Source organism: Elephas maximus, chromosome 3 (assembly GCF_024166365.1).
Source record: "Elephas maximus indicus isolate mEleMax1 chromosome 3, mEleMax1 primary haplotype, whole genome shotgun sequence".
Taxonomy (NCBI): domain Eukaryota; kingdom Metazoa; phylum Chordata; class Mammalia; order Proboscidea; family Elephantidae; genus Elephas; species Elephas maximus.
The window spans coordinates 133426610-133436496 of NC_064821.1; the positions used below are offsets into that span (position 1 = coordinate 133426610).

At 34.6% G+C, this 9887-nt stretch overlaps 1 protein-coding gene across 4 annotated transcripts in view; it reads left to right on the top strand.

Moving 5' to 3' along the window:
- Positions 1 to 9329, top strand: part of PRKACB (protein kinase cAMP-activated catalytic subunit beta) — a 138418-nt gene extending 129089 nt beyond the window's left edge. For 2 of the 4 annotated variants that reach the window (XM_049879628.1, XM_049879631.1), the window contains one exon: positions 5649 to 9328. In XM_049879628.1, the coding sequence (XP_049735585.1) occupies positions 5649 to 5774 (126 nt within the window). In that variant the 3' untranslated portion in view covers positions 5775 to 9328. Of the gene's footprint in view, positions 1 to 5648 lie in introns of all 4 variants that reach the window. The other 2 variants (XM_049879630.1, XM_049879629.1) reach the window with 2 other exon arrangements.
- Positions 9330 to 9887: the final 558 nt, after the last annotated feature.

The following is a 9887-nucleotide window of genomic DNA, read 5'->3' on the forward strand; positions in this document are numbered from 1 at the left end:
AGGGTGTTCTTCCTTAATACCTATATATGCAGCATGTTGTTTTAAAAGGTTTCATTGTAATCATCCAGCAAGAGAGCCTGATGACTGGTAACATGCTTACTAAATATTTGTTGAATTATTGACTGAGCATTGTTCTTCAGACAGTACTTTCCTTTATCCATTTAAAAGTTAATTTGAACATAAATAATGGAAATGTTGTTGTTGTTAGGTGCCCTGGAGTCAGTTCTGACTCATAATGACCCTATAGGAAAGTGTAGAACTGCCCCGTAGGGTTTCCAAGGAGCAGCTGGTGGATTTGAACTGCGAGTCTTTTGGTTAGCAGCCAAGCTCTCAACCACTATGCCACCAGGGCTCCAAATAATGGGAAAAAAAAGAAAGCCATACTTATTGCTATCAAGTTGATCCTGACTCATAGCGACCCTATAGGACGGAGTAGAACTGCCCCATAGAGTTTCCAAGGAGCACCGGGTGGATTCAAACTGCTGACCTTTCGGTTAACAGCTGTAGCTCTTAACCACTATGCCACCAGGTTTTCCAATAATGGAAATAGGGAGTTTTAATTAATGTTCTTTTAAAAGATCAAGGCAAATGTTCTAAAACGAGTATATTTCTTTCTTTTAAAAATTACTCTCATGTCATCATTCACCAAATAATTATTATATGCCTGTTTGTGTGCTAGTTATTCATTAATCAGATTGTCATATAAGTGAAGGTACTACTCTGAAAAATATGGGAATACAGAAAGAATAACTTGACATTAAGAGAATTTTTAGTGTTAGAAATTCAGACAACTCGGAGGCTTGAATATAAGGACAAACTGGGTTAATTTCTAGAATTAGTATACCACCATAATCAAATAGAAGAAAAACTTTAACCGAAGAGTCACTTATTTAAAAGAACCTAGTTTTTTTTAATATTCAAGTTGCCAGTACAATAGCTGCAGTGACAGTTGTGTATTAATTAATAGTAGTTATCACTCCACCTTTGTAATTTCGACATTTAAGATTTTGCTGTGTTGAATGACCTTCATCTCTCCTTTTTTTGCTTCTTAAATACAGCTTAAGATAATTTGCCTGAAAAAATGCTTTTGTCTTGAATATATTTAATTTTTTCTTCATTTTTTTCATAAAACCAAAACTCCTACTGTATTAGGAATTTACCATATTTGATAATGTTTGGCAGCCACATTGGAGCCCAGGTGGCCTATCAGTGAGTTTTCATAGAAAACAAAAATTAATGTGTTAAATAAGTATTAAACCCTGGTGGGGTAGTGGTTAAGAGCTGGAGGTGCTAACCAAAAGGTTGGCAGTTGGAATCTACCAGGTGCTCCTTGGAAACCCTATGGGGCAGTTATACTCTGTCCTGTAGGGTCACTATGAGTCAAAATCAACTCAATGGCAACAGGTTTAATTATTAGTACCAGGTAAAATATATATATATATGTATGTATATATAGTTAATAAAAGGTTATAGAAACAAAGCAATAAAAGAATTTTAAAATGTGGCAAGCAGAAAATGCAGCCAGACCAAAACGACGCAGGTGCGTGTGCAGTACAGCCTCTTCATCTCACTGGAGGGGTTCAGAACTCTGTAATTGTTAAATTTATGAAACATAGTCCTCAGCATCCTTTTCCCAACTGTATATGTTATGTAGTCAAGAACAAAGTCCATAACGATTTAAAATAGATTTGAGATCTCATAAACAAACATCATATTTTTGTATTTTTTTCCAAATTTGCTAGCACCAGTGAAGCACTAATAAAAGCAATTCTCTGTAACTTCTCATTTTAATCTTTGTAGTAATCCTATGAGGTAGGTGGTGTCATTTTGCCATTTAACTGATAAGGAAATCACCTCAGAAAGGTTAAATAATTTTAAACATAGTCATACAGTTGCTATTTATCCTGGGTTCTTCAAATTCTTAATCTCAGGATCACATTACCTCTTTAAAGACCTTCTTTTTAACATGGTTAATTAAAATGATGACCCCAAATTACTGAGGATACATTGTTTCATAAGATTTTTTTCAAAGGTTTTACATATGGTCTGCTTACCTTTTATACTTCAGCTATTCTTTGGAGTAGGAAAACTCTTATTTGAGGCAGCAAAGAAAGAGCTTGAACCCTGGAGTTAGGTAGACATTGGTTTGAATTCCACATCAGCCAACTATTAGCAGCGTGATCTTGAGCAGGTTATTTAAACTCTATACAGCATCCATTTTCTCATCCTTAAAAATATGGATTAATACAGATAGAGAATACAAAAGAAGAGTAGTTTGGGGCAAAAGATAAGAAGATAGCCTAGTCAGGTCCCATTTTTCTTTCAGGCTGAGGTATGTTTTATTTTAGTTATAATCAGGTTATTTGTTAAGTAAATAAATTTGAGATCATAATCCCACCATCCAGATAGAACCTCTGTTAACATTTTGGCATGTATCTTTCCACTCCTCCCCACCCCCCTCCCCCACCCCCGGCTCTCCATCATTGCCGTCCACACCCGTGCCTTCAGTAAGAATCAAGATCTACTTCGTCCAACCCAGCACGCTCTTCAGACCCTCATATCACAATCACTGCCTACTGTACACTTCCATTTGGGTGACTTACTCCCTCGTTACACTTACCCTGTTGGAATAGCCTGCCTCATCCTAAGTGTGTCTGTTTAACTTATATTTTCTTTTAGCACATTTTGAAAACTTTTTTTGTTTAATAATGAGCCAGTTGCCTCCTCAAGCATTTATTGAATAATCCTTATTTTTCCCCTTATTTGAAATTTCACCTTATGTACTTTGGTCTGCTTCTGAGCTTTATATTTTGTTTTATGATTTCTCTCTATCAATTCCTGTATGGTACACTATGCCACTTTATGTAGCCTTATAATGTGTTGTAAAATTAGATTGATCAGGTTCTTCCTTTTCTATTTACCCTTTCCAAGTTTCCTGTTCTCTTGGTACATGTTCATTCTTGTAGAGTCAATTTTGTTAGTTATATTCTCTAGCAAAGCATCCTTATCTCCTGTATATTTTCTTTTCTTTTTTTTAATTAGACTTTCCCCTCCAGTGGTTTGTTTTACTGATCTTTCCAAAGATTTATGTTGAATTCAGGATTTTAACTGGAATTATAGTAAAGTCACATATGAATTATAAAAGAACTTAAGTTTTGAGAATTTCTCATAAGGAACATGTTATGTTTATGCACTTATTCCAGTATTTTCTATCATCCAGTTAAGTTTCAGAGACTGCCCTTGTCCCCCAGTCACGTCCACGTCATCTCTTAAATTATTCCTTAAATTTTTATTTTGGTTGCTATTGTGAATGTGTTTACTTTCCCATTATAGTAGAATATAGGAGAAAACACATGATTTCTATGTTTATATTTTAATTGGCTACCTTACTAAATTCTGCTATTGACTTCTATATATTTTTCAGTGATTACCTTCGATTTTATTAACAGACAATCCACAGGGGGTGGGGTTATAATTTTGCCTCTTCTTTTTCAATATTTATATTTTTATTTCCATTTTTGTTTCATAACATAATTTGAAATGTCTACAACAATATTTTAAAACAGTAGGGCTATTGATTTGAGCAAGGATGCCTCTTACCACTAAATATGAATCTGGCTATTTGTCTGAGAATAGGTATTCTTTACCAGATTTAGGAAATATCCTAAATTTCTAGTATACCGTATTTTCTCTTCTGTGGCTTATTAATGTGAAGAATTGTATCAGTGAGATATGCTTACATTCTTGGAATGAACACCATTAGATCATGGGGTATTATTATTTTAATATTTGTCTGAATTCAACTTGCTGAAAATGTATTTAGGAATTTAACTTCTATAGTTGTAAGTTTAATTGACCTGTAGTTTTCTTTTTCTGGAGTTGGGATTATGCTGGACTTATGAAATGAGCGTGGAAATTTCTCATGTTTTTTATTGTTCAGAAAATTTTAAAAAAGGTTTTTTTTTAGTGTCTACCCTGGAAGTTTAACAAGCTGTTCTTCTTTGAATATTGGTCTCTTCAAGTTTTTGCCTCTTCTTGAATCAATTTTACAAATTTATGCTTTCCTATAAAACCATCCATATCCCCTTTGTAATTAGATTTGCAATGTATTTTGATTCCTTTTGTATTTATTTTTAAAACTAAAATTTCCTGCTGTTATTTAGCGAACATCTATTTCTCTATCAATCTCATGTATTGAATTGTTAACAGTTATTCTTAAAATGATATAGAACTGAACTGCTGCAGCTCATTTAGACTCTGTGTGCTTTTCAAAGGACTTGACTTATCCCAGGTAGTAAACAGTTTACCTGTCAAGAAATGGCAAATAAGCAGATTATAGTATTGGGCAAAATGATTAACAGCCAAATCTTGATTATCCATAGACGTGGACTTGGGATTCCCTGAATAATTTATAACTAGACATCATCTAGTACTTAAATTTAGCCATTTAATAGCTTCTTAATTGTAACTATATGGAGAGATACAAAAATGATAATAAATTTGAATCGTTTTCATAGTCTTCATTATTGAAAGACTGACCAAGCTCTTATGAGTGGTAAAATAGCCAAAGGTACGTAGCAGAAAGAGCTCTGGACCGGAAGTCAGAAATTATTAATTTGAAACCGTTTTCAGCCACTTAATAGTCATGTGAACTTGGGCAAGTTTGACTTCTGTTTCATAATCTGTAAAATAAGAATACCTGCCCATCCTCCCTCCCTCCCTCACAGTGTTGTTTTGAGGAAAAAAATGAAACATCTCATGTGTTTAGCTGTTTTATAAACTCAGAGAGGCCCTGGTACAATGGTTAAGAGCACAGCTGTTAAACAAAAAGTTCACAGTTCGAACCCACTTAGCAGTTCCACAGGAAAAAGATCTGGCAATCTGCCCCCGTAAAGATTAAAAAAAAAATTTTTTTTACAGCCAATGAAAACCTATGGGGCATTTCTGTGCCATCATGTGGGGTCGCTAGCTGAAATTAACTCCACGGTACCTAACAACAACATGGAGTGCTATAAAAATTATTTTTTAATCTTTTTTCTCAAACATATTCAGTATATCACATAATCTTTCTAAGAACCAAAATTTGAATAATAGAAAGGCACTGTTAGGATCAAATTAGAAAAATGTTCGGGATTTAACAGTTTCGTAATTCTAAAAGAGATGTGTTTCTCTCCAACTTCTCAGAAAGTTTTGAAGGACAGATATTTTAAAAAACTAACTTGAGAGTAAAAAAAAAATGAGGGAGATTAAAAGTAAATATAAGAGTTATCTGTGAACTGTGGAGAAAGGAATTAGGAAGAAAGGGATAGAAAAAGAGAGGCTGTAGAAATAAGGAATAAAGGAAAAATGGAGGTCTGTAACCTTAGGTGCAAGCATTTTTATGCCAAAAGTTAATTATCCTCAAAATTTCTCAAGTATTGTGTTGCCCTGCATACTTCCTTGAATGAAAATGCTGAGTTTAATAGCAGACTTTCTGTTTGCTGCTTCTTCTAATGCAGATTATCTGATAGGGACTCAATAACATTTATAAGATGCCAGTGTGTAATTATAATGGAAATTTGGGGGGGGGGTTGTTCGTTTGTTTAGCATTCGTAAACTCTCAAGCATTTGTTTTACCTGTTTCATATTTTTTTCTATCTCAATTATAGGTTGAAGCTCCATTCATACCAAAGTTCCGAGGCTCTGGAGATACCAGCAACTTTGATGACTATGAAGAAGAAGATATCCGTGTCTCTATAACAGAAAAATGTGCAAAAGAGTTTGGTGAATTTTAAAAAGGAGCAACAAGATGACATGAGAGCTCACACTCAATGTTTGCACTCTGCTGAGAGCTAAGGTGCAGCTGAGACCGTCCTGTGTTGAAGCAGTTACCTAGTTCCTTCATTTGAACGCCTGCGTGAGATCTTTGTTGCCATCAACCGTGTGTGCGCTCTGCGTCCACCTATGTAACAAGGCACCGCTAAGCAAGCATTTGTCTGTGTCATAACAGTGCTAGACCACTCTCCTACTTCTCTTTGGTTTGTCTTTCTCCACTCCTCTTACATCCATTTCTTCCCTTTTCATTAATTCTTCCCAAACAGTGCTCTATTTTATTTTGTTTGTGTTTCTGACGAGCAGTGTTACGGCTACGTGATATTTGAAGGGACTGATGTGTTGCTTTTAGTAGTACTTGCCAGTATTTTTGCTGATCAGTGGCTTGAGGCTGTTGTTTCTTATAATTATTTTTACTTTGAGTAGTTCAGACTCACTTTTGCCAAAACTTCTGAGTTTTTGAGGATAGAAATCTTATCGCCAAGGAAATTTATACAAATTAATTTAAAACAATAACTTTCTTAGACCTCACTATTCTGGCAAAAAAAAAAAAAAAAAAATGAGTAGCTAGATGCAGCAATTTGAATTCCTGTAGATCAGAGGCTCTGTTTTCCTTTACCCTTTTTGTATCATCCTCCTCTGAGTAATTAAGTGACCAGCCTGTGCAATGTGACAAATGTGTCTCATTCAGCAGGAACAACTAAGGTTAATGGATCATGTCCCAGATTCTCTCACCTGGTACCAGCATTTCTGTAGGTATTAGAGAAGAGTTCTAGGGTTTCTAAACCATAACTCTTCCATAAGGGTTTTAGCCAGTATTTTAATAGGACATAACTAGTGAAAGTGACAAATTTTAAAGTTTCTAATATAGTCTCATTGTAAACTTTTTAAAGGAAAAGAAGCAAACTAAAAAGAACATTAGTTTTGAGAAACACTTTGCTAAGTCATCAAATGGTTTGATTCTTGCAAACAAATAATATAGAGGCCCTCTTATTTAAATGAAGTATTTTTGCTTGTTTTGTTTTGCTTCGTTTTCGTAACGGTTAAGAACAAAAGAAGTTGTGGCCAGGTTTTTATTCTGGTGTATTTTATTTGTAAGCCTACTGTGGGGGTGCTGTTGCAGCTTCTGCTTTCACCACCTCCCCCACCCCCACCCCCCAGCCTCACCAGTGAGGAAAGGAGACAAAGTATAAAATTGCCACAATTGTATTTTCATTTTAAGGGGTGATATTTTTAGATATGTCATCATTTCTAACTTCTTTTCTCTCAGTAAACAGAATGTATGATCATGCAGGTACAATTTTAGTATTTGAGGGTTTTTTTTTTTTTTAATACTTTTGCCAACTGACTTAACAACATTGCTGTCCACATGGAAATTTCAAGCACTTTTGCACAGTTAAGTTCAGTGTTTGTGGAGAATCCATGGCTTAACTTATTTCTCTTTTTTTTTCACTTTCTCTTTGCTTTTCACTTTTCTCATCTGGTTTGATCTCTGTGTCTCAGTGACCTATCTTAAAAGAGCATACCAAAATAATTTAAAATAAACTGGGTTCATTTTTTTTTATGATCAGTTTACACGCATAAAGAATGAGTTGTTTTCATCAAGCTGATCTACATGTATATAACCATCCTATTTGCTTCACTGTCAGTGCAGGGGGTCACTGAAACTGCCTCTTCTCACCCTTGTAAAACTTTTGAAGATGTGGAAAAATCCTGACTGAGATGTTCTTTCCACCAACCCATCTGTCTTTTGGTTGTCAAGTGTTTCTGCACGGTAATGTCACATAGAGGCTGATGCTGACTTCAGCTGGTCCACCTGTATTTAAATGTGCAAGATAAACATTAAATCCTTTGCTATAGCAAGTAACAAGGCTATATATATATATATATATATATATATCATCATGTTAATAAATTTAAAATATCATTTGTATAAAATATTTCAATTTTTTTGTATTTCATTTAGACCCAAGAACATGCTGATCATTGTATTCTATCTGTATGCTATAAATTCTACAGTAGCTTGATTGTATATTATTGTAAAATTATTTTAATAAATCATGGGGATGACAATTTGATTGTTTTAGTTTTCAGTAATTGAAAAGATTTCTATGGATTCTAAAAATATTTTTTTCTACAAAATTACTAGTGCCCAGCACAACTTGCTGTAGAATCTATGTAGGCAATTCAACCCCAAGCATCCCAAAGTGAGAACTGACCCCTAGGCATACACAGGTTTTGAGGGCTATTCAGTCATTCCATTTTACTCTCTATTAAAGGGTATGAGCAAGCTTTCAGTTATGTCAGGGGAGCCTGTTTCCAACCAATCAAATACACTGAATTAGAATGTTTTTAAAGTATATAAAACTCCTAATTTCAGCCACAATTTAGCCAAGAGCATTAAATTAAAAAGTAAGTGGCAAGAATCAGTATTTAACCTAAATTACATTATTAAAAACAGGAGATATTACATTCTTATGCAGTAAATAGCAAGGAGACCACAGTGTAGGAGAAGGAGCCCTAGACTGAAAGCCGGGGCATCTGCGTTTCAGGCCTGGTGAGACGGTCACTGTCAGTGCAACGTTGGCTGCAGGTCTCTTCTCTGTAAAGTGGAAGGATTGGATTTGGCAGTTTGTAAGGTCCCTTCCAGCTTTCACATGTTATGACAAGATTCTTTTTTTATTTGACATTTTAAGGGGATAACATGCTTTGAAGTAAGTCTTGGGAAGGTGATATTTTAGGGCATCTCTCTTCTCTGTATCTCTGATGGTGTTCTTAAAATTCTTTAAATTTCATGAGAACCTTTGTGTCTGTTCCAATTCCTTCCTCATTCACTGATGCTAAATACCCTATTGATATCAAATTGTCAACCTACCAAAAAGATTACTGTGGCTTGTGGGTACTGCTGTCTTGTTTTTGGTATGTTCTTGTATTGACTGCCCATTGGCCTGAAATACTCATTGTAAGCCTGACACACACACACACAAAAAATCATTTTTCTTTCCCACTGTTTTTTTCTGCTTGTTGTAAGAATCAAATGATATACTGTATGTGAAAGCACCTTGTAAACTGTAACCTATCAATGTAAAATGTTAAGGTGTGTTGTTATTTCATTAATTATTTCCTGTTTAGAATGAAATTTCCTATGCACTACTGTAGCTAGGAAATGCTGAAAACAGCTGTGTTTTTTAATTAATCAATAACTGCAAAATTAAAGTATCTTAAAAGGTAAAGCAGTTTGTTGAGTCTTGAATTCTGCTTGGTGCCCTTCCCTGATTATTAATTTTGTGCTAATACTGCTGTGCTTAGTTTTTACATGTTTGGATTGGTTTTTTGGTAGCAAAAGTAGCGTAATAGGGGGAGGAATGTCTACCAGTCTCCTCAAACTGGTCACTTACTAAGAAAATCCGAGATTCATTCCACAGTTTTTTTTAAAAAAATGTTTCTACTTCTTCATGCTGTTGGTCTAATTTACTCCTATTATAATGTTGAAAATATTCATATTTAAAGGATTTCTACTGCCAAGATCCCTCATCCGTATATTGTGATAATAAAGAATGCCTTTCTACTGTTTTCTTCAGAAGTGCTTTTGAACTTCACTTTATCTCTCTCCCATCTTAGCCAAGTTGATTAGTGTATTTCTGTAGTTGCCCTTTATCTCAAGAAATAGCATTTTTAAGATAACTATTTTAGTAGGTTACCATTTTGTTTGATTGCTGTGATTGTTGTTGTAAACAGAAATATTGATGCATTTCATAACGTGGTGCTTATTTTTGTACCAGTGCTTGCTTCATTTTATCATTATCTTGGCTTAATACAAGTACCTGTTTTCTTGTTGCCTTATATAACTAATGACAAAAATCTGGGCATATCTTCACTCCAGAGCCATCATCATTTGAAACCCATCTAACCGTACATTTTCTACTATTCACGAATATGAGATATAATGTTAACAACATTTTTATTTGAGATTTTTCTGAACATTTTCTGTATGCCTTACTTAATAACCTTTGTGCCCACTGATCTGTGTATTCTGTGGTGAAAGGCTCGCATTGATCTCCCTCCAAAGGCCTTAC